The sequence below is a fragment of the Equus caballus genome, chromosome 14 (assembly GCF_041296265.1).
Source record: "Equus caballus isolate H_3958 breed thoroughbred chromosome 14, TB-T2T, whole genome shotgun sequence".
In the NCBI taxonomy this organism is placed as follows: Eukaryota; Metazoa; Chordata; class Mammalia; order Perissodactyla; family Equidae; genus Equus; species Equus caballus.
The window spans coordinates 100,402,564-100,428,317 of NC_091697.1; the positions used below are offsets into that span (position 1 = coordinate 100,402,564).

The 25,754-nt window shown below is 40.8% G+C and overlaps 1 protein-coding gene across 2 annotated transcripts in view; it reads left to right on the plus strand.

Annotated features, from left to right (window-relative positions):
- ACOT12 (acyl-CoA thioesterase 12) overlaps nucleotides 1-25,754 on the plus strand; it is a 46,723-nt gene that overhangs the window by 6,679 nt on the left and 14,290 nt on the right. Inside the window, exons 2-6 of one of the 2 annotated variants that reach the window (XM_023618072.2) lie at nucleotides 5,365-5,434; nucleotides 10,671-10,731; nucleotides 14,080-14,181; nucleotides 17,059-17,194; nucleotides 25,381-25,537. In XM_023618072.2, the coding sequence (XP_023473840.1) occupies nucleotides 5,365-5,434; nucleotides 10,671-10,731; nucleotides 14,080-14,181; nucleotides 17,059-17,194; nucleotides 25,381-25,537 (526 nt within the window). The remainder of the gene's footprint in view (nucleotides 1-5,364; nucleotides 5,435-10,670; nucleotides 10,732-14,079; nucleotides 14,182-17,058; nucleotides 17,195-25,380; nucleotides 25,538-25,754) is intronic. The other variant, XM_023618073.2, reaches the window with a different exon arrangement.

Sequence of the window (25,754 nt, forward strand, 5' to 3'; positions counted from 1 at the left end):
TAAAAACACATGATCATCTCAGTAGATGCAGAGAAAGCATTTGACAAGATCCAATATCCATTTATGATAAAAACTCTCACTAAAATGGGTATAGAAGGAAAGTACCTCAACATAACAAAAGCCATGTATAACAAACCCACAGCCAACATTATTCTGAATGGGGAAAAACTGAAATCCATCCCTCTGAAAACAGGAACAAGACAAGGGTGCCCACTCTCACCACTCCTATTCAACATAGTACTGGAGGTTTTGGCCAAAACAATTAGGCAAGAAAAAGAAATAAAAGGAGTCCAAATAGGCAATGAAGAAGTGAAACTCTTGCTATTTGCAGATGACATGATTTTATATAAGAAAACTCTAAAGAATCCATTGGAAAGCTATTAGAAAGAATCAACAACTACAGAAAAGTAGCAGGGTACAAAATCAACTTACAAAAATCAGTTTAATTTCTATACTCTAATAACGAACTAACAGAGAACTCAAGAATACAATCCCATTTACAATCGCAACAAAAAGAATAAAATATCTAGGAATAAATTTAATGGAGGAGATGAAAGACCTAAACAATGAAAACTATAAGACATTATTGAAAGAAATCAATGATGACATAAAGAAAAGGAAAGATATTCCAGTCACATGGATTGGGAGAATAAATATAGTTAAAATGTCCATACCATCTAAAGCAATATCCAGATTCAATGCAATCCCAATCAGAATCCCAATGACATTCTTCATGAAAATATAACAAAGAATCCTAAAATTCATATGGGACAACAAAAGACCCCAAATAACTAAAGCATTCCTAAGGACAAAGAACAAAGCTGGTGGCATCACAATCCCTGACTTCAAAATATACTACAAAGCTATAATAATCAAAACAGCATGGTACTGGTGCAAAAACAGACCCACAGATCAATGGAAGAGAATTGAAAACCCAGAAATAAAACCACACATCTATGGACAGCTAATCTTCAACAAAGGAGCTAAGAACATACAATGGAGAAATGACAGTCTCTTCAATAAATGGTGTTGGGAAAAGTAGACAGCCACATACAAAAGAATGAAAGTAGACCATTGTCTTTCGCCATACACAAAAATTAATTCAAAATAGATCAAAGACTTGAAAGTAAGACCTGAAACCATACAACTCCTAGAAGAAAATATAGTCTGTACACTCTTTGACATCGGTCTTAGAAGGATTTTTTTGAATACCATGTCTACTAGGGCAAGGGAAACAAAAGAAAAAATAAACAAGTGGGACTTCACCAGAGCTTCTGCAAGGCAAAGGAAACCAGGAACAAAATGAAAAGACAACCCACCAACTGGAAGAAAATATTTACAAATCATATATCCAACAAGCAGTTAAGCTCCAAAATATATAAACAACTCACACAACTGAACAACAACAAAAAAACAACAACAACCTGATGAAAAAATGGGCAAAGGATAGGAGCAGACAGTTTTCCAAAGAATATATACAGATGGCCAATAGGCAGGAAAAGATGTTCAACATCACTAATCATCAGGGAAATGCAAATTAGGACTACACTAACTATCACGTTACATCTATTAGAATTGCTATAATCACCAGAACAAAAAATAACAGATGTTGGAGAGGATGTGCAGAAAAGGGAACCCTCATACACTGCTGGTGGGAATGCAAACTGGTACAGCCACTATGTAAAACAGTGTGGAGACTTCTCAAAAAAATTAAAAATAGAAATACCATATGACCCAGCTATCCCACTACTGGTTATTTATCCAAAGAATTTGAAATCAACAATTCAAAGAGACTTATGCACCCCTAGGTTCATTGCAGCTTTATTCACTATAGTCAAGAAATGGAAGCAACCCAAGTGCCCATCGACTGATGAATGGATAAAGAAGATTGATTGGATAAAGAAGATGTGGTATATATGTACAATGGAATACTACTCATTCATAAAAAAAGACAAAATTGTCCCATTCAAAACAGCATGGATGGACTTTGAGGGTATTATGTTAAGCAAAATAAGCCAGACAGAGAAAGACGAACATTGTATGATTTCACTCATGTGTGGAAAATAAACTAACACATGGACAAAGAGAACAGTTTAGTGGTTACTAGTGGGGAAAAGGGTTGGGGGGTGGGCACAAGGCATGAAAGGGCTCATTTATATGGTGACTGACAAATAATAATGTACAACTGAAATTTCACATTATAAACTGTTATGACTTCAGTAAAAAAAAAGAGTAAACATAAAGATGGATCGATAAAAATGATCCAATCTGAAGAACAGAGGGGGAAAAGGAATTTTAAAAGTGAACAAAGTATCAGAGATTTGTGGGAAAAAAAGTCAAAAGGTATAACACACATGTAATTGGAGTTTCAAAGGAGATGAGAAAAACCAAATATTTGAAGAAATAATGGCTGAAATTTTCCTAAATATGGTGAAAGACAAAAATTTACAGGTTCAAGAAGACATTGAACACCAAGCAAGCTTAATACAAAGAAAACCACAGCTAGATACATCATAGTCAAATTATGGTGAAAACAAAATCTTGAAATCAGGCAGAGAAAAACACTATGCTATATATAGGAGATCGATGATTAGAATTACCACTGACCTCATTGGAAACAATGGAGTCCAGAAGATAGTGGAACAATATCTTTAATAATAATAGTAAATATAAAATCGTCAACCAAGAGCTTCAAGGTGCTGTGCATAGTCCATCCTCAGCCTTCCCTTCAGCCTTATCTTACCCACTCTCCTTCTTGCTTTCTGAATTTTAGCCACAAAGACATTCATCAGGAGCTTTGTAGTCATTGTTCCTTCTGTTCAGCATGCTCTCCTTTCCTCTGCTCCCCCTCCCAACACATGCATTTTACTTCCACTCATCCTTCAGATCTCAGCTCGAGTATCCCCTCTATGTGGAAGCCTTCCCTGACATCCCACCTAGGTCTGGTTCCTCAGTTACAGACTCCCATAAAATCCATGTTTTCTTCAGAGCGCTTAACTCATTTTGTTATTATGTATTCATTTAATTAATCCCTCCACTAGACTCCATAAGAACAGGGGTCGTGGCTGTTATATATTTCCAGCACATTATGCAGAGGCTGGCATAGCACAGCTACTCAGTCAGTATTGGTTAAAGGAATGAATGAATGAATGAAGTTCCACCATTTTTATCAACCATTATCTCATATCTGGATTACAACAACTTGGCTAGTCTGCGACTCTTCCTCAGCTTCTCTCAGCTTCCCCAGGAAATCAGAAATAGCTTTAGGGTTTCTCCACTTTTGTTGGCATCTGTATGAAGGACAATCGAAATCAAGAATCAAAACAAGCTGGTCCTGTTGAATTCATGCCTAACATGCTTGTAAAAAGAAAACAATCACATATACTCACCTGTTAAAATGTGACCCTATGTTGGTTCCCATATTTTTATTTTTTCTTTTTAATTTAATGGCCTTTGGAAATCTGTAGTGTAAACCTTCGCTAATGAACCTCTGAAGACCATATTTGGCCAAATACTTCTCTGGGGAGCGTTCCTTGGTTGGTCTTGTCTTTTCTGAGTTCCTATTGCTTCTGTAGTCAAAATCACTAGTTAGAACAATGTATTTAATCTTTCTCAGCCTAAATTTCCTCATGTAAAATAGAACTAATAATAGTACCAACCGTATGTAATTGACGTGCATAAATACTTAGCTCAGGGCCTGGCCAATAACAAATGGTTAATAAATGGCAACTATTATGATTATGTTTCTTCCTGATCCCTAATGCAGTCTAGTATAGTGCTATATACACATAGTGGATACCCAAAATACACGATAAATATTGTCTTTTATTGGTTATTGCACTTTAGTTATCATTTAAATCATTCAAAATTGGTAACTCATGTTGGTATACCTGGTAACACTTTATTAACAAGAATAGTTTAATAAGCTCAACATCCCGTTCCCTCATGTCAGGTAACTAAACGAATGTCTGTGAGGTACTCGGTAGTCAATGTTTTACAGCACGTGTTTGCAAGGATCCAGTAGTTCTCTGGAAGTCTTAACCTCGAGAAGGGTGCTGACTATGGCTGGATCTCTAGCTGCCGCTGAGTAGACTTGTTGAAAGATAGGGCTGATTCAGCTCAGTGTCTGGAAATCAGTGGGTACGTAACAAATGTTTGAGACGCTGAATTAAATTGAGCCCACCTTGAGTGTTTCTAAAGTCCCATACTTTTATGTTCTCTTCCTCTCACTGAACTTTAAAGCTGGGGAGCCAGTCCTCCCACTCCTTCACTCACACACAGAGTTCTGCTGTGGCTCATTTTCTGGTAACTTAGTTTATGTTACGTGCATGTTTGGAAGAACAGTTATTTCCAACTAGTAAGACCAGAATTTTCTACAGAATCAGATCATAGGGAGGAGGGCTTTGGAGTTTTTTCTTCTCTCTCTTTACCTGGGACTATCAATTAATATCTATTGCAGTTAAAGTAATCCACTACACACAAAGAATCCAAATTCAGCATAATTCACTGTCTTTCCTTTTTTTCAGGAGTGAAGTCTCCAAAATTAAAATGGGGTTAGAAGTTCTTTAAAGGCCAATGTAACCTGTTTGGGTTTTAGTTGACTGTTCCTCAAAACCAAGTTCTGGCAGAAGCACATGTCAAAATTTTTCCCAAAGAGAATAAATTCTGATATTTGTGTATAAAGTAAAACCAACAATCAGAAAAAAATCTCAACAAATTAAATGCAGACATGGAACTAACTGGAGCTCCTCCCTAATCGCTCTCCACCCTACTCAATACTCTCCTCCTGCAACATAATTAATGCCTGGTGAATTTGGTAATAATAAATAATAAATATTGACTAAATACCTGCTCTGTGCCCGTCTCTACTTCTCTGATGCCCAGAGAAATTCCTCTCTGATTGGGATATGATCTCAGGGTCTCCCATGCTCAGACCACTGGTGAAGTGGTTTAAATATATTCAGTGACTGGTTATGTGGGATAATGGATACAGCTTTGATGCATTATTTTTAAAACAAAAGAAGGATAGTACGTGACAAAATATTTAAAGTTGGCACCAAATTACTAAGATTGCTACTTAAATAGCTAGATATGCTGGGTATTGGTGTTGAATTTCAAATAATAAACAGTGTGAGTTAAAACTTACAAGAAAGTACAGTAATTTCCAGGCAGTAGAAATGTAGCTTCTAGAGCAAAGGAACTCTTTTTGATCCAGATCATCCGGAAGTGTGAGCACAGTGGTCCTGTACTGAACGAGAGGATGAGTTACTAGAATGAGTCCACTTAAGGATTGTCCCTGTCCCCTTATGCTGAAATATTCAGACATAACTACTCATGCAGCACATTTTTACCTGTTTTTTGAAGCTGAAAAACATGCTGGGGTTTCCTGCGTTACAGCCTCGGTGGATGACATACAGTTTGAGGAGACAGCTAGGTAAGTGGCATTGCCCTATCACACCTTTCTCCTGGGTTTCTTGGTTCGTCTGCAACTTGTATTTGTGGCACCTAAGCTTATTCATTTGGAGTCACTGATCCAATTTACCAATTTGTTGGTAAAATAAATAACATTGGACCTAATATAAATCAGTAAAAGAAATAATTGCAGGACCTACTTTTAGTAAACACTCAAGAATAAATGCACAGTCCTGACTTTGTTGAGAAATATCTCTCAGCATTAGATGCATTCTGGTATAAAGCATAGCAGGATTGTTAAAAGCTGATTCTTAAGGGCTCCTTCCTTGACTAGAAGAATAATTAATGACAGTAAGTATCTCTATGATGGTGAATTTCATCATTAGGTTGTTGAATAAACATTAATTCATCTGAGTAGAAATGTTAAATTATGAAAAACATTTAATGTATGGGAGTGTATATGTGCTTTACTATCTCTTATTGTAGAAAATTTCAGGGTATACAAACATTTCAAACATACACAAAAGTAGAGAGAATAGCACAGTGTGCTCCCAAGGACCCATCACCTACCTACAATAATAATCGACTCTTGGACCCTCCTGTTTTATCAATACCGCTCCATCCCCCACCCCCCTACACACACACCTGGATTATTTGAAGCAAATCCCAGGCATCTTCTGTGAATATTTCAGTATACATTTCTAAAAGATAAGGGCTCTTTTGGAAAACATAATAACAATCACAATACCATTATGAGAAATTATTATTCCCAATGGTCTCAAAAAATGTTTTTTTAATTTAAACAATTGGTTATTGAATCAGGATCCAATATGATTGATATGCCTTTTAACCTATAATTTTCCCTTCCTTCTTTTCTCTTGCAATGATTTTTTAAAGAAACCTGGTCATTTGTCCTGCAGAGTTTGCTACGTGCTGTATTTGCTCGTTATATCCCTGTTTAATGTGTTCACCTGTCCTTTGTATTTCTTATAAACTGATAGTTGCATCTAAAAGTTGATCTGATGAATGTTTGATATTTTACTAAAACTAGTTCCTGTCAAGAGCACATGAGGTCTAATGATCTTTACCTAGAACCATTATTTCATTGGATATTGGTAAAATGGTAATGTGCTAATTATATCATTTCTTCTTCTTTTATTTTCTGAAATAGTTGTGTCCAGAGACCCTTTATCTCATTAATTACTTGGTTAGCCTGAGGTAGAGTTTGTCCAGGAAAGACAGGCTTAATTCTTTCCTTTTATTTAACATCATTATGAACCCATGGATTTTAACATATACAATGCATTTACATTTTGATGTGATTATTCTTGTGGGTGCTCAAACTGCCCCATCTTTGGACAGTGGGACCTTCTTCAGTTCGGTTCCTAAGTCCTTTGGACATAAACCCAAATTAGAAGCCTTTGACAACTCCCTTATTTTCTGGTATGACAAAATGGGCTAATCATTTATGTTCCTCACACAGACGTAGAATCAGAAATTTCTTCAAAAGAAATGATAAGTAGAGATCACAATCTGGACAGAGAAGGTGCTCATTAATATAGGGTTGGTCATTATTTCTAGGCTTTTTCAGTGGACAGAATTAGAAATTATGTGTTTTTTAAAGAGTTCATACTAATACCTGTAATAAATTAGGATTATATGGTTTACTTAATTTCTTTGATTTTATGTTTGTATCCCTTTGGTGTTTTTTTTAATGCTGATTATATTGATCCTTTAAAGACATGAACATAACTTACAAGAGAAAGAAAGAGAAAGGTCATCTGTTTCTGGGCCGGGATGGTTCTCAAGGACGATGGGGCAGTTGCCACCAGTTTTCAACCTCTAAGTACTTTTGTTCAATGAGATGCCCAGTTCATCTCTCCAACCTTGCTGCTTAGAGTTCTCTATTTGGCATTTATATTTATATGCAAACAAAGTTAAATTAAGTAAAACAACATGCAAAAAAAGAAATTACTTCTTCAAAGCCAACTCAAAAGAAATTTTTGGCAGGAATTAGAATCATAAGCACAGAGAGACCTTTAAAGCTCAGCCCAGTCTTCTCTTTGTACTGATGAGATCTAATGCCCAGAGCCAGCCGGAGGAGGACAGAGGGTGCCGAGAGCCAGCATCTTCTGATGCTTAATCCAATGCTTTCCCCAAACCACTGCTTCTGTCTTTGTGATCAGCAACTTTTATTGAACATTTCTCCATGCTTATTCTCACAGGCGGCTGCAGTGTCACTGAAAGAGCCCTTGACATTCTAGAATCTTGTAGAAGTAGATAAAGGTCCATTGCTTAAGCTCACATACTACTATGTGATTTTCCCTGAAGTAGAAAAGTTGACATGTGTTTGTATCTCAGCAAAATTACAAATTACTGCAAATCCAAACTTATTTGGGGTTAGATTAAAGCACCATTATTAAACTTAGGAACGCCAATAGTATATTGTAATAAAATATCTATTATGTACTTTCCAATCCTAAATTCTGTAACTTAGTCTTAACTAGTAACCTCATCATTGATATGTAGTTGTGCCATTTTGTACCATTTCATGTTTGTGTCATCGGAAAGGATTTGTGGCCACTAACGTCATGGAAAGGGAACTTCTTGTATTTTTTATATGGCACCTGTACCATAAAAGAAGAAAATCGAAAGACATGTATAGAAAGCCATATAGTTTGGTTACAAGCCATATTAGACATTTTTTAAATTCACAAATATCTATTGCTTATACAAAAAGTATTCTAGGCTCAGTAGGATATGGGAATGATTATGGCACAATTCCAAATGTGGTGGTCGGTCAGTCTGGTGAGAGAGTCAGACAAATACATAATCATCGGAATAGAAAGCGTGATAACATGCATGCCTAGGGTGAGATATAAACTCAGTTCTGTGAAGTAGTTAAAAGGTACATTTTGACTGGAGAATCAGTGAGAATTCATGATAGAGGTAGCATTTAATGTGGGCCTTAAATGAGGTATAGATTTTCCTCTGGTGAATAGGAAAAGGTGTTCACAAGACAAGGGACCTGTGAGAGTCTAAGCCCCGAGGTAAGAAGGAGCAGGGAGTGCTCAGGAGAAGCCCGTTCTGTAGAGAGATGATGTCCTAGCGGTGGACCAGGGCTGGGTAACAGAAGGCCTTGAATGCCACGCTATGAAATTGGTTGTATTTAGTTGGGATTTTAGTGATTCCATTCAGTTGACAAGTCAGTGTGGAATTTGGTTTGGTGAAGAACCAAGTCCTGCGGAATTTTTCTACTCTTAAAGGTAGGTCAGAGTTCACAAAAAAGACAAAGAAAAATGGCAGATGCTTCTCCTCCTCAAAGTCTGACAGGCAGGGGGCATAAGATTTTAGTAGGATGTGAGTACCAAGTACCACAGTAGCTTTGAAGAGGGACTCTAACCTGCGTGGTACCATTACTGGTAATCTCTCCTAGAAACTTTACCAAACAGAGCCAGAAAGTCTAGGAGGAACAAATTTAAGGGAAAAAAGGAAATTTGTTTGGGTTTGCATGTACTAACTGTGGGGATTAGATTAAATTAGGTAACGGGTGTGGGATCAGTTAACACTGAGCCTAGTGGAGCCACTGTAACTATTAGTTGAATTTGCTGAGAGAAGTTTGAAAATGTGGCTCTGAGTTTCAAGAATGAGGTCCAGGCTAAAGAGGTGGATTGGAGAGCCACCTCTGTAAAGATGATCGGACCATGGAAGAAAACTAGGTCTTCTGGGAGGAGGGTGAAGTGAGAAGAGAATAGAACAAAGGACAGGACTTTAGGACATGTCTACACTTGAGGGATGGATTAAGGAAGAGAAATTAGTGAGGGAAAGTGAGAATGAAGAGAGAATCAGTGTTTTAGAAGTGAAGAGAAGAGAAATTTCGTGAAGAAAGAGGTTTGTTGGTGCTGTTAAATGAGTTGAGATGTTGGATTTAGCTGTTAGGAAGTGATTCTGGAGAGATCAGGACTAAGCTGTGGCGGCAACAGCTAGGTTCGAGTGGCCGAGAAGGGAATGGGAGACGAAACTGCCAAACTTCTGCACCTGGCAAAATCCTTATCTTTGAAGACCTATCTCAAATGTCGCCTCTTCTGTGACTCCTTCCCTGACTTTCCAAATTAGTCACTTCTCCTGGGTGCTTTTGGAATACTCAGTCTCTTCTTCTTTTTTAAAAAATTGCTTGGCATTCCATTTCATCTGTTTACATCCTGGTGTCCCAAGTGAAGACTGGTCTCCTTGAAGTCAGCGACCTTGTCACGTTCGTCACTATTTCCTGAGGTCTTAGCTTAATGCCAAGACTAGCCATAACTACAAACATTTGTTAAATGCATGAGTTCGAAAAAGAAATGATTATTTTAGGAAGCTTGTATATGAAGGAGAAGAGGAAAAGCTTGAGATAGAATAGGCTTGAGAGAAAGATTTTTAGAAAGGAGAAACCTTAGCCATTTCCCTAGCCTGATAAGGAGTCAGGGAAGGCGCCTAGAGCGAGGGTGCAAAAGAGGAAAGAGCTGACTGAGCCAGCAGATGGTGGGGGAGGGGAAGTAGTGGGGATGGGACCAAGGACACAGGTAAAGAGAGAAGTCTGGAAGAGAGCTGTCTTTCTTCCTCCGAAAGAGGAGTGAGAACAGTGAGACTATAGTTCAATTTGGAAAGCAGAGGAGAAAACTGAGGAGCTCATATTGGGTAGCCCCTTGTCTTCCACTAAGGTGAAGGGATCAGAGCAGATTGAAGGACCTGGAACACAAAAGCTTTGGAAGGACTTCGGGTTACATGACCAGAGTTCCAGTAATCACGGGGCGTGAATGGATCATCTAGCAGCACTGAGGGCCCATGTAGACCTAGGGAAGCTGATCAGTCTGCTTGCTTGCTTGTTTGTATGTTTATCCATTTATTTACTAACTAACATTTTAAAATAAATATCAGTTGTATAGGTTTGCTTGTTTATCTGTTTTAACCTCCCTTAAGGAAACGGCCATGATAATCAGAGCCAAGAATCTGTTGCGGATTTGGAAGTCATTTTGCACACCATCTTTGCAAAGTCCCTTTTCTGTTTAAATAGAGGTAGTCAGCTAACCTATGTGTGGTTTACAATGATTGGCATCTGTTTTTAGTGTTTTTTTTGTTATGAACCTGAGATTTTCACGCACAAACATTAGCAGCATGATAAGGTAGAACTGCTCTGTGGCACATGCATTCAACCAAATCTTTAATCTGAAATGGGATGTGCTAGGATTACTGAGAACTTTTTTTTTTTTTTTAACTAGAGTTGGACAAGTTATCACCATCAAAGCGAAAGTTACTAGAGCGTTCAGCACAAGCATGGAGGTAAGAGACCCTGCCCTTTCTTCTGCCTGTTGGTGTTCATCTTTTCATTGTGTACAGAGGGCAGCGGAGGAGGCCTTGGAATAGTTTGGAGTTCATGAGACTCTGGGTTTCAGAAGGCCCTTGAACCTGGAGTCAAGCTCACAGGTAGATATAAGGAGCCCGTGTTTCCCAGTTGGCTCTGTTATTAAAGTTAAATGCGATGCAGTGCGCTATTTCTTCATAGAAGGCTACACAGACAGTGACCATGCGGGGGAGAAGGGCTCTCTCTCTCGGATCTTTGAAAGGCATGGGTTTTATTTCCTAATGATCCTGACTCTACTTGTTCTCCATTTCCTCACCCCCCAGTGGAAACTAGCCCCGTAATTAACTAGGTTTTGAAAGGCAGAGCGACTGGCCTTCAGTAAGAAGAGCAGTTTAGGAGATTTTTCTTCTGCATCCACTTGGTTCTCTTTTCCTTGCCTTGGTTGTGAATACAACATTCTCGAGGGCTTCTGAAGTCTCTACCAGGTTAAACCAGCAGGAGAGAAGTTACGGTACTGGATCCCATATTGCAGCTTCTAGGTGGTCAGCAGTCCCTTTGATCCCTGGGCACGGAAGACACGGAGGGACTTACATCCGTTTTCTGGGGCCGCCGTAACAAAGGACCACAGCCTGGGGGGGCTTAAGCAACAGACATTTATTGTCTCACGGTTCTGGAGGCTCGAAGTCCTAAAGCAAGGTGTCGGTAGGGTTGCTTCCTTCTGAAAGCTGAGAGAGAATCTGCCCCAATCCTCCCTCCTAATTTCTGGTGGTGTGCTGGCATTTTTTGCATTTCTTGGCTTCTGCTGCACCACCCCGGTCTCTGCCTTCTTCTTCACATGGTGTTCTCCCTGTGCATGTGTCTGTGTCCAAATTTCCCCTTTTCGTGAGGACATCAGTTATATTGGATTGGGGTCCACCCCCTTAACTAATTAAACCCTATTTTCAAATAAGGTCACCTTCTGAGGTACTGGATTTGGTGAGGGACACTTTTCAACCCATAACGGAACTACTTTTGCAATAACCACGACTATGGCGATGCTTTACCCTGATTCAGTCCCTTTCCCCCAGTGTCTGCATGAACAGTGTCCATATGAACAGTCTCATCTGTTGCTTTGTTCAGAATACAGAACACTTGAAGAAACCAGGAAGGAAATAAAAGCTTGTGGATACAAGAACTCTGTCAGTGACATTTGTGATGCTATCTCCAGACTCTGATTTCTCAACTGTGGGGCTCTCACCTTTCCACACAGTAGTCTCTGGGCTTGGCCTCTTTCCTGAGGGCTGGCCCTCTCCTTTATATTTAGCCCAAGCATAGGTAAAAGTTCCTTTTCTTTTCTCCTTGTCCTCCTATTCCCTGAGACAAGGTAGAATTTCCAAGGGAAGTTTGACTAAAAACTAAGACAAGAAAAGAAAGCCTGGTGAGTTTGGAAGCACAGATTTCTGATCCCAAGGAAAGTAAATGCTGGTCTCAACTGAGGCTAATTTAGCTCCTCTTCTAAGTTGGGGTCTTCTCTGGGCTCTAGGAATGTTGTGTACTCAGCGAGGTCTGGGTGGAGGGAACTCCGAAGATCCCCAGCTCTGTGTGAGCTCTTGGAATTGTTCACATTACAGCTCCCCAGGAATTGCTTCTTCCTCAGAAGTTGTTCTTGTCTGGCCTTTGAGCTTCCATCCTATGCATCCTCAGACTGGTATCGACCCAAACACTCAACTGGACAGTATGCATGTTTCTGGAATTCTTTCCTTTTGTAGCTCCCTTATCTCTGGTACTCTCTCAGCTGCCTTGATCTCCTTGATTTCTGCCTCCTCAATTCGGTGAGATTTTAGATTCACTTTCCTCTCCTTGGCCTTAGTCTGGGAATTGCCTTCAGGCTGGGACCCTGGGAAATTCAGGTGCTCCAGTCCGTCATTCCTTTCCCTCGGGGATCACAGTTCTGCGTTGCCTGCTGTCCTGTGTGTGGAAATAGTTGCTTCATACACTTGGTCCAGTTTTCCACTTGTTTTCACAGGGTGTCATTCCAATCTGACCTGCTCTCTCATGATACAAGGCGAAATCCCCCCTGGCATGTGTTTTTGAGACATTTGGTCATCGTACATAACCAAGTGAGCTCTTCTAATAGAAGATAATGGTCAGAACTTGTTTTAACTCTCCAGAACTGTTGCTTTGTTTTCACTGTTAGTCGTTTTATTCTGTTTTTCATTTGCCTAGTTCTCTGAAAGTGGAAAACTGTCAGGTTGAGAGTTGTTGGAGTTGAGAATGGATGGTTTAAATTTGGTTAATCACCTTAGGTTTTACCATGCAAATACTAATTTGCATTTATAAGTTAAGTGATTTAAAATGAATTGTGAATTGTTGATTATTTTGGTACATGATGTACTTGGTAAAGATGTAGAAATAGATATTCTTTATCGTTGATAACATAGGGCTGAACTAAGATGCCTGAGGTTGCCCATTAGTCCAAGAAAATCCTGTAACTTATCTGGGATGTGTGGGGAAAGTGTGTATTAGCCGAAATCTAATGACAGGTTCCTGAGTTTACCAACACTCCTGCAGAACGTGATCTCGGGGAGCTTCAGAGCTCCCCACACGGGGAAATCCAGGCCGTTGCAGTGTCACTATAAAGTGTCTCAGCCACCGTCTTGCTATTCCTGAAAAAATGAACTCCTGAAAAAGGAAACAAAGCTGCAAATAACATGATATAATTTTGTCCATGTTAAGTTGATTATAAAACTCAGAGACTAAAGATTAAAAAACATTATGGTGCATCTCTCTGATAAGCTATGAGGCATTCATTAATACCTTGTTTTCGAAAGCATATTTAGCAATAATTGGATTAGAAAATGCTTATCACATAATTTCAGTTTTTAAAAAATTATAAAACTTAATACACTATGATAATATTATGTGTATACACACATATGTATGGACATATATATATACATTTCATATATACATATAAAACTGGAAGAAAATTCACCTAAAGGTTAATAATTATTAATCTGGGTGGTGGAATTACTGATAATATTTACTCTGGACAGTCAGATTCAATTTAATCATTTACCTCTTTTTATATTTCCAATTAAATGGTAATTGGAAATTACCAAATTTCCATGATAAATATATACGTTTCTATAATCAGAAAGGTGATTTTTCCAATTTTAGAGAACATCATGGAAAGAACAGTAATGCTTAAAAGTAAACTAAAATGCTGGTTTTATTCAAAAAACAAAAGAAGAGAATGGTGAAGTGCATAGCTGAGTTTTGAATGCCACGGTCTCATCTGTTATCTGGATGGCTGAAAGGTTATTTATTTGTTTTTTTCATTTTAGATCAGCATCAAGGTTGTAGTACAGGACGTGTTCACTGGCGTTGAGAAACTTGTGAGTGTGGCTTTCTCTACATTTGTAGCCAAACCAGCTGGAAAGGAAAAGGTAAACTTTCTGTGCGAAGAGGTATCTAGCATGTAATTCAGGGTCATGTTAACAAATGTAGCAGAATCGTTACAGAAAATGGACATTTCTTGTTACCGTGAGATATGCTTTCCCAAGATTTGTTATTCCCCAATATTTATCATAAAAGCTTTGTTCTGTGGTAATATCATAGTATGAAGTACCTTGGAAAGAAGAGATGTAGCCAGTTTGTGAAAGAGGAAAGAAACATTGTGTTTTAAATGATCTGAAGGTCATATCAGTTCCTTAAAAATATTGCCTACTGGTTTAGTTCTTTTTTTGTGTGGTTATCTAACTCAAAATTGAGTTAAAATTTTTTTTAAAAAACAGCAAGAGCAATTTAGCTAGCAGCTGCATGTAATGGTCCAACCATTTTTTCATACCTGAAGGAAGAATGTCAACGTTTCTGAGTTATTGAAGTTTAGAAATAAGCTCCAGGGCATTTGGGGTAAAAACACCCTTAAAGAAATATGTTGGCCTGGTGTGCATGCCCGGCAAGGAGTCTGCTGGGGATTTACTCATTATCATCTCTCAGCTTTTCTTTTTAGGGTCAGGGTGCCTGGAGGAGGGTCCCCATTTAGTCTAAGCATTTTCAAATGAAATAATTCAGTTTAGAACTTAAACCATTCACTCCAAGGATCGCCCCAGAGGTGGGCGCAGTGGCTTCTCCCAGCTCCACTTTGAAGCAGCAAGGAATGCTTCTCACTCTGCAGAAGTATTCTTCCTCAGGCTGCTTCCAGCTCTAGAGCCAGGACAAAGCACTGTTTTCACTGCACCCAACAGAGGTAACTGCAGAGTGGCACTCGCCAGCTACTCCCCAGGAGGGCCTGGAGGCTCAGTGAGGGGCCGTGGCTCAGCTAGCCCTCCATGGTGCCTGGGGGGCAGGTGTCCCTGCAGAGTTTTGTGCACTGGGACACTTCTCCCATTCTCTGCCCAATATTAAACAAGCCACAAGGCAGATTCACATTGCCCAAGGGGATTGTTTTTCAAACTGAAGTTCATATCGGCTAGTATATTATAAAAATGCAACTTTCTGGGCTGTATCTCAGACCTACTAAATTAGAATCACTTATATAAGGGTCCAGCCCCAGTGGCCTAGTGGTTAAGTTCAGCACATCCCACTTCGGCAGCCTGGGTTTGGTTCCTGGGCACAGACCTACACCACTCGTCTGTCAGTGGCCATGCTGTGGCGGTGGCTCGCATACGAAAAGAGGAGGATTGGTAGCAGATGTTAGCTCAGGGCAAGTCTTCCTCAGCAAGAGAAAAAAAAAAGAATCACTCATATTGGGACCTGGAATCTGTACTTTGACAATGTATCCCAGGGATTCTACCTTCACTAAAATCTAAGACTTTGAAATAGCTCTTGCCACCCATTCTGTTGTTCCTGGAATCCCCCCAAATCTCCAAACTCTTGGGAATGACAGCATACAGGGTGGGTGCAGAGTTCTTATATCTGAGAGAAAGCGGTAGAAAGGAGTCTACCTCACCTTCCTATTCCTTCACAGAGAAGAGAAAATGAGGGCCATGATTTGTTCCCCGCCCCCGCCACCTTCAGACTTCTCACTCCAACTTCAGGGAGTCCTGGAATTGGAATACAATAGTCACACTTCAGTCCAGTCTCTGCTGAGCCTGAAGAACTAATGATGTTCCAGTTAGTATCATTCTTGTTCAGTAGCACATCATGAAGGGAGCCGTGAAAAATCAGTGGTTTGGTTTGAACCGACAGCCCCACCTGGATCTGTGTCCAAAGTGAGTTTATTCCAGGATGAGACGGGACATGATGAACGAGGCGTAGGCCAGATCATTGAAGGACTCTCAAGACCCCATAAGGCGTGCTCAGGAAAGGCCTAACTAAAGCCGAAGGAGATGGTACACAGGAGAAAGAAAGCTCAGGCAGACATCAGAGAAGTTCAAGACGTCCAGGCGTAGCTCCCAGGGTCCTCTTCAGTCACACAAATGTACTTCACCAGTGGACTGGAGAGCCAAGGCACAAGTTTGCCAAGTGGTCTTTTATACCCCATTGGTCACATAACTAAAACCAGGCCGTGTGTTAAACCAGGGCGAGCTCTCAGTCTGCATAGTCCTACACACACCAGACAAGTCCTACACACACCAGGGGAGTTGTGCTTTAAGCAGCAGATTACAAATCGCTAGCTATTTCATCCATATCTGGGCCAAGGGTCAGCCCCAGCCTTTGGTGTCACGGAAATAAGCGTGGAGCTACCCCAGTGCGGCTGCAAGGTGACTCTTGGACACACGGGCCAGCAGTCCGGCATTTCGGGAGGAGCTTGAGCTCTTGGTTCTGTTGCATCATATTTCTGGGTTTCTGGAGGTCAGTTAAAGCTTTATTCTGACACATTGATTCTTTCTCTTTGCTTATTGGATAATGTTTTCACCATGTGATGAAATTTCCAAACTGGGATTATCTCTTGGTACGTGATAGCTTTCTCTAGAACATCTTTATTCCCTCCCTCTGATGTCTTAATTTTGCAGAAGGTAGAGAACAGTTTTCGGTAAGAAGTCGGTGGAGTCAAAGTCCCTCTTCTCATTCATTAATTTGAAGAATTTCTTGTTTTATAGTTCTGTTGAAAATTTTAAAATTCAGGGAAAATTAATATTTGGAAAGCACTTTAAACACATATTATATGAAGAAGTAATTAAGCCTATTTGATTTTTTAGTTTAAAAATATTTTAAGAAAAAACATTTAGTCAAAATAATATGTGTGCAAAAACATCCACAAATGCTCCATTTACTTTGAGTTAGAAAACAGTGTACCATGTCATTTGTTTTTGCAAAATTCATGTTGTGCTTTTATAATTTAACAAGGCAATGAAAGATAAATGTTTTTCTTTCTCTAGATTCATTTAAAACCAGTCATGCTTCTAACTGAACAAGATCATGTGCAACATAACCTGGCCTCTGAGAGAAGGAAAGTTCGATTACAACATGAAGATACCTTTAAAAACTTGATGAAGGAAAGTAGCAGGTTTGACGGTCAGTAAGTCTACTTGTAGGAACTTTAGTTATATGACTATGACAAGTGAAGGGGTCTTCTTAGAGCACGCTTATTTCACCTTATGACCACGATTCAGTCCTGGTCCAACAAACCCAGTGGCTGGAGAAGGAATGGGCTGGCCATTCAGAATATAACCTCTGACATCTAAGACCTGTTTAAATTGAAGGATCTCCAGGGGAGGAGACGGGAGAGAAGGGCGACCGGGACCAGGCAGTCCTTACTAGTATGTGTGTGCTCAGTAAGGATCAGTGAATGAGGAATGACAATGCCATACATCCATCTGGTACTTCATAGTTCACGGAGCAGTTTCTCATCTGTTATTTCATCTGAGCTGCATTAATCTCGACAGAAAAGGAAACTGAAACTCTGAGCTGTGAAGAGCCTTGCTAAAGATCGCAGGGGATGTGAATGGAAGCAGTAAGTTTCATCTCCTGTTTCCTGGTTCTTCCACAGTAACCCTGTTTGATGGGTCAAAGTTCCTTAGTTCTCTGCAGAGATTTCCTGGCTCTGTCAGGCCTCGTGAGGCCAGAATGGCACGGCAAAGAGGGCTGCCTTGCCCCTCCTCTGCCCTTCCTTCTGTCTGCCCCCATCTCCTGCAGCCCCAGGGGAGATGACCTGTGAAGGAGAGCCAAGTGGGTGAGGGCGACAGTGGAGAGATCCAACTGGAGCCCTGTGTCCCCACTGCCAGGAGGGCAGGGAGCCTCAGCCAAGTCCAGCTCCGCTGGGTTCTGGAGGCAGACTCAGGAGGAAGAGGAAGGAAAATCAGAATAAGAATGTGGCAAGAGGGGAAGGAGGAAGAGGGCACACAGAGACCAGAGGGGAGAGGTGCGCACAGGCAGGGGTGATGGATTGCATGCGCTTTATTCTGCCCCATGTGACGTCACCATGGTCCAGGGACCACCCCACAGAGGACCTCTGGGTTGGAAAAGAATTTTTCAAAGGCTTCTATTTATTGCTGACCTTTTAAAAGACAATGCCCATTACCAAGTTATTTTTTAAGGAAATGAAGACTTCGTCATTAAATTGCTGTGCTGAGAAGAGTGCATCCTTTTGTAAAGATGGTCTTGGTACCAAAAAATATATTACAAATGCATTTCACTAAAGTAATGAAATAGCTGAACCATAAGAACAAGAGCATGACTAGAGAAAATTGAGAGTGGAAGGAGGCAGGGCACGAAAAGGTGAGACTGTGTCCTGGAGGCTCCCTTAGGCCATGCTAAGAGGCTTGACGTTTCTTCTGTCCTTGATGAAAGCCAATGAAGATTTGAGCAGGGTTGTTGTATGGTTAGGTTTGCATTCAATATGGTCACTCTGGGTAGAGGGAGGGAGACCAGCAAGAGGTGAGGAGTGGCTGCACGAGGCAATGATAGTGGGGGAGAGAGGAGGGAAGGAGTCAGAAAAAGTACGGGGGTAAAATGAGCAGAATGAGGTCACTGATATGCGGAGAAGGGTGAGGAAGCAGAAGGAGTCTAGGATAACTCTCATGGTTCTGGTTGAGCAACTAGTTAATTAATAGTGGTAGCATGGACTAAGATGATGAATATGGGGGCCAGGGGAGGGGGTGTTCTGATGAGGTGGATGATGAACCTGCCTGGGGAATAACCAGAGCATGAGACCGGGGCTGGGGAGAGTAAATCTGAGACACAACAGTTTACAGATGTTAATTCAAACAAAGATGGTACATGCAGTCACCCAGAGAGGGTTCACGGGGCCACAAGGGTGGTGGCCCAGAGATAGAACATGTGGAACACGGCCATCTAAGAGATGATCAGAGGAGGAAGATGAATCTACAAAGGAGACCTGGAGGGACTGGCGGGAGGGGTACATGGAGAACTGGAGAGAGTAGTGTCACAAGGCAAGGGAGTAGAGTTACAGGAAAGAACGAGTGGTCAGTTGTGTTCCAGGAAGTGGAGAATAAACACAGTTGACCGGATTAGGAATAGGGAAATCATTGGTGACCTTGGCAAGAGCAGAATTAGTGGAAGCATGAGTGCAATAAATCAGATATGGAAAGGGAGACATTCCGATGACACCATGTCATTGGATGGGGAACAGCTGACTATAACCTCTCTGTCATAGTCGCCTCCAAATTAAACGTTCTTGACACTAGGCTTTGTTAAAGCACCATCCACGGCACATCAGGATGCCGTGGATGGTGAAGGTAGTAGAGACCCCAGCCTCCCAGCCCTGACAGCCTGAGGGTTGTCCTCTGCAGAAGATGTAGATGGTGAGAGATATGGTGGCCACCACAGCTCTTAGAGCAGCTTGGCTATTTCAGAGCCTCTGCTTTCGGGAAACTGAAGCGTTGAATGGGGTCTCAAAGTGCCATCCAGACCAGCAGGAAGTGTCCCACTGCAGAGCTGACATGTGACAGGAACTCAGTTTCTTCCTGGTGGTTTCCTGCACTCGTGCCGTCAGAAGTGGGGCCTGCTCCTCTCTGGTCTCTGGACCCAGCTCCTCCAGGGGAAGTAGGGGCCTTTCTGTCGGCCCGCTGACTCCCAGGGTGCCCACACCTCCCTGGCTTCCTTACTCCTGAGCTGGATCACTAGACTTGGGCGTCCTCAGCGGCTCATCTACTTCCTCTTGCAGCCCGTGGTCCCTGGCCAGCAGAAGTTGCTCTTTTTATTTTCCTGTCCCAGGACTGGCTGCCCCATACTCAAACCACTGACTTTGCTCTGATTTTCTCAGCTCGCTGAGGCAAGGTTAAAAACAGACAAAAAGAACTATCAAGTCAGAATAATAAAGGAACTTATTTAATAGGTTTGTGTGAGGATTAAATGAGTTAATATAGATGGATTGCCTGGAACAGTGCCAGGTGTGCAGAACGTGCTGTGATTGTTATTATTTGAAAAGTCCCCATCATAGGAAGGATTGGAGGCATCAGCTGAAAACTGTCCTTTCAAAGAACTTGGCTGTGAAGGGTGGAAGGAATAGCCTGGAGCTGGAGGGGGCCCTCAAGGTCAAAGGGGCATTATTTTTCAGGATGGGAAATATTTGGTCATGGTTATGGGCTGATCAAGGCTGGTGGATAAAAATCATTATTGAGGAAGAGGTTGATTATAAGAGAAAGACATAATTGATGCCAAACCTGTACTTAAGACACCAGAAAATTGTGATTTCTTTGTCTTGGGAAGAATTTACGGTGATCTCTGCTACTCTGACCTGAGTGTCGGTCTGCAGGGAGCGTTGCTAGGCCTGTTGCGCGCTTCCTTCACTCCCCACCCAAGGTCACATGAGCCAGGAGGACGTGGCTGGCTGCATTGATTTTTCTGATGTTGTACAAGTTGTACTAATAAACAAAGACCATTTGCTATACTGTCTCCACAACACCAACAGTAGTTTGAGCACTAGAGACATTCTGAATTAATTAGTGACAGGCACATGCTACAGCCATTCAAATGCAGAGGTACAATGATTAAAACTGACTTCAGCTTCAGTTTGTTAGGAAGTTGGGCAGATCAGATCTATATGTTTGGTTGAATTTAGAATTGTAGATTTTTTAAAGTCTGTTTTTATCATCTGTTTCATCTGATCTGATCCAAAATAGATTATTCCACATTCCTTTGCACAAAACAACTTTTAACCTGACTTCATTGATTTGATCTTCTTTTTAGAAATTTTACTAGCTTCCATTGCCACCAAAGGTACCACAGAACTTAAAAGCAATTTCTCTTAGGAATGTAAGAGCCACACCCTGGAACTTAAAGTTGCCACAGAGTGTGCGGTTTGTCTACGTGCCCCCCGTGGACCTGATGGAGTCTGTTCTCAGCTGGACAGTATGTTCTAAAGGAAGACAGCTAGAGCATTTTTGTTATTGAGCCATGTTTTTAGAAAAACCAGGGTTCTACATGGCTTGTAATATCAGGCATAAAAGACTGGAATCCGTTTCAAGATGTTGTATGATTGAAAGGCATTTGAAAGTTGAACCCAAATCATACGCTTCCAGAAGAAAAGGGGAAAAGATGGGATTAGATTATATAAAAACAGAATTTCTTTGGAATGTGCTCTTGTACCACTGGAATGTGGAAGCTTGGCATGTCGCGAAAGACTTCAGTCTTTCTTGAGATTTTGAGCATTTTAATTATAATTTTTTCAGAGAGAAATCAGTCTTTATGAGCATTGTCCTGTGTTGATCCTTTCTGGTTAGGAGAAAGAAAACAAGGGCTAGGATGACCTCAATTCAGGTCAGTGTTCCGACCTGAAAATGTGGAATGAGTGTAAAATTGTCCGAGCAGAATGATGACACAGTACTGAGTGAACACCAAAGTGCAAGTAATGAAACTGACCACCAAAGAAGTATGCCCTGTCTGGAAGCCTGCAGAAAGGGTGAGGTCTGTTTACTGTGTTGGACTTGGGTACACAGCCAGAGCTGCGAGCCTGAATTAATCTCTGAACCTGAGAGAGCCCTGTTTCTCCATTGATTGGCAATTACCTGCAAATAAGCACGATTCCACACCGGAGTCACCTATCCTGAGGATAGTTCTGCATACATGCCATAACTGATGCTTATGCACGTAGGACCTGCCTGGGACCCACCTATGGATCCCAGTGTATGCCGTGTATATCTTTATAGGAATCAAGTAGCTTTTTCTTTAAAGTTAGCCCTCAGAAAAGAAGGAGTTGCCTTATATTTGAGTCTGTACAGTGTATCTCACACTATAAGTCCCTCTCTTAGTTAAATTTTATTTTATAATTATTTTTAAATTACTTAAAAATAGTAGTGCACATGCACAAGTGAAAAATTCAAAAGGTATAAGCGAGGATTCAGTTAAAAGGTAAGTCTTTCTACTGTCCGTGTCTCCCACTTACTGGGTTCCTATCCTTAAAGACAAGCACTGTTACACACACACAGACACTAGCACCTAACCAGGAGCACAATATTCAAATAGTTATGCACCTTTCTTTTTTTCATTTAACAATATATTTTAGAGAAAGTTTACACTAATTTATTTTGAACAAAAAAAGTACCATTTGAGTAAGAGAAATTAACCTAAAAAATGTATTGAGAAATCAATATTAATTTTGGATATTTATAGAACATCATCTAACAAGATCAGTAATTAAAACAGAGAGAGAGAAGTTGGAAGGAGTTTAAGATTTCATATGCCTTTTCAACATCACTTTAGGAAGCAATCCAATTCTGATTACAGCAATATGGTGGACTCGGTGTCTGGAAAAAAACTAAAATTTCTGGATAAAATATTTACAAACATCTTTGCAAACACATCTCTGCAGCAGAAAAATAAGAGAAAAGCTTGAAGTCCAGAAATGATTAGAAAACACAAATGCAGCAGTGTAAGGAGACACAGAGCTGGCGTTTGCCCGGGAGGGCCGTGTGGGTGCCAGGAGACCTGGAGCCTGTGTTTTACTGCGCCTGCAAGGGCTCCAGAGACAAAGCCAGGGGCTCACGTGAGCTGGAAGGTGGAACCAGGGAACCGTACCTGGAGCTGCAACCTCCAAAGATGACACCTTCAGTAGGTCAGCTGGGAAAGTGCCACCCATCAGAGAGCTCTGGTGAGATGCTTTCCTGTCTCAGCCAGCCGTGGCTGTAGGTTAAATGGAAAAGAGTGTTTCCCTTTGAGAATTCAATCACAAGCTTATTCTCATGCAGATTTGGTGTCAGAATACACATTAGTTGTTCGGCCTGAAACCGACCAAGTGAGATTTAGTGGGAAGTGGTACTATGTTGTGGGGCCCCGGGGAGATCTGTGCGCCAAAGGCAAATTCTCTGTGGAGAAATGACTTTAAGTCCATCCCTCAAGAATTCCCACAGATAGAGATCCAAGGAATTGGGGCTTCTAGTCAAAAATCATAAAAGATAAAAATAAATAAGTCACCAAAGTCCAGAAGAAGCACCAGGCAATAGAATGAGGCCCACAAAGACTACAGATGTTGCATTTATCCTATAAAGAACATGAAGCAAGAATGTTAATATAGTTTAAGAAATAAAGAGTATCAAAAGTATTACGCTGGAACAAGCAAATGACCTGGAAGATGTGAAGAAGAAACAAAGAGAATTTCTATACAAAAAGAATATATAATAATTAAAATTTAAAACTCTATGAATTAATTAAACAGCAGATAAGATGGTGAACTAGAAGACAGATCTGAAGGAGTTACCTAGAAGGCAGATGGATAGGCAAAGAAATGGGAAATATATGAAAGGTTAGGAGACAAAATCTGGAGTAAGAAGTCTAACAAGCATCTAATCAAAGCTCCAGGAGAGGGTGAAAAAACTGGGAGAGAGTAACATTTGAGGAAGTGACATGTCATTAAGAGGTAACAAGAAAGTTTAATATACATATGAAAAGACGGACCTCATTCTTATCAAGAAAGTGCAAATTATAACCAACATGAGATAGTAGTTCACACCCAGGAAATTGGAAAAAATTGAAGAGTCTACAATCCAGTGTATGTGAAAATGGAGAGCAGTGGGAACTCTAATAAACAGCAGGCAGACATGTAAATCAGTACGATCATTTGTTACCTAAAAATATTCTGTTGATAGTAAGGACTATGAAGGTGGAATAAATCAGCAAAGTCGGTTTATTCATCCATCCATTCATTCATTCAATAAACATTTACTGAGCACCCCTATTTAGGGATTATGTTAGAATAAAAAAAATCAGTCCTTGTTCAAAGGAGCTTAGGATCTAGTGGGTCAGATAATCAAAGATCACTCAAATCAACTATAAACCATAACTGTGAAAGGAAGGTCCGTGTGAGAGCTCATAAGAGTGGGAACCAGCCGTGGGTCAGGGAAGGCTTTCCTGAGGAAGTGGTGACTGAGAGGAGCCAAGAGAGAAGGGGAGGTAAGTAGAAGGAGGGGGAGCTGGTGGTCAAAGCAGTCGCCAAGGATAAAGGGAGCAACATGTGCAAATGCCCTGATGCGGAAGACAACATTTAGTTGCGACAATTGAAAAAAGGCCAGTGTGGCTGGAACAAAGGGAAAGATTGAGAGAAAACAGGATGGGGGAGAGAGGGGTGCTAGTGGCAGTCAGACTAGCTGGAGAGGAGAAGCAGGCATGGGCCAGACAAGGAAGGAAGGGCTTGGGGCCATGGGAGGATTTGGGCTTTTCGACTAGGACAATGGGAAGTTACTGACTGAAATGATCAGTGGATGAAGGAGAAAAAACATAAAAGAAAAAGACCATCAATTAATTATAACTCTAAAAATTCTGTTAGGAAATGGAGTTAAAAATCTCTGTAACCGCACTGCTTTGCCCAGTTCTACGTGACTATGCCAAGAATGGCCCCATTCCCAGTTACCAACAACAGCCGAGCGCTCATGTGCTCTGCCACTGCAAGCTCGGCCCTGCCTCTCACAGTACACCGGGATGGCCCCCCTGATTTGTAAGTCCTCCTCCACCTCCTCAACAGTAGCGCATGAGATTTAAGCCTCGCTGGTGATTCACTTGATGCAGGAAGTAAAATTGAATACATTTTACTGTTTTGCAGCCAGAGTAAATGATTCCTCCATTGTTGACAGTAAAAACCCAATTTGTCAGTAAATGAAGCAGATATGATTCAAAAGGAGAAGGACACTGAGAAGTACAATGTATTGTGTCTTTTCTGTTGGTGGCTTCATTCATTAGAAAACAGGAACCGCGGGAAGCCACATTCCCACTCTGAAATTGATAGGACAGCAAACTATTCCAGATTCTCAGTGTCTGCGGTCCTTTATAGCTTGAATTCCTTCCTTTTTAGCAACTTTATTGTCATACCATAGATGACCCATATTTACAGTGTGCAGTTGGATAAGTTTTGAGACACGTATCCACCCATAAAACCATCACTGCAATCAAGATAAAGACATATTCATCAATCCTCAAATTTCTTTCCTCCGCTCCCTGCCCTTCCTCCATCCCAAACAACTCCAGTTTAAATGTAATCATTCTTTTAATCAAAATTCGACAGACTTGTAAGATATGTTGGAATACAATCTCTAAAAAGCCCTTTTTGATCTGTTATCTTATCCAGTTCACTGTAAATAGCCACCTGTCCGATGAAATTCACACTGTAGAATCAAACCTATTTATTTCCTCAAGAGTTGTAAATCTTTTGGAATAATTTAATTTTTCTAAAAATCCCATGAGTTGAGTGTGCTGTTGGGAAGGTTCTGCGGTTGACTCCTCCATTGTTAATGTTCACGTCCGCTTTTCAGATCCCATCTGGAGAGAAGAGGATGGCACGGTCTCCACGAGGGGCACCTCTGTTCAGAGCATTGAACTTGTCCTCCCGCCCCATGCTAACCATCATGGAAACACATTTGGTGGCCAGATTATGGCTTGGATGGAGACCGTGGCTACTATTTCTGCAAGGTTCTTGGTTTTGACCTTTGGCATATGGTGTTGGGACCAGGAGGGAGAGAATAGGAAGGGTCTGAGTCAAGGGCGACAAGGAGAGGACAATGTTGCCTATTATCAAAATGAGAAAATGATAAGTCACTTACATGTTTACTTTAGGATTAATCTGTCCTTTTGTTTGAGGGTGAATGTTTTGGTTCTTGGTTCAACAATAAAAATGAAATGACAGTTC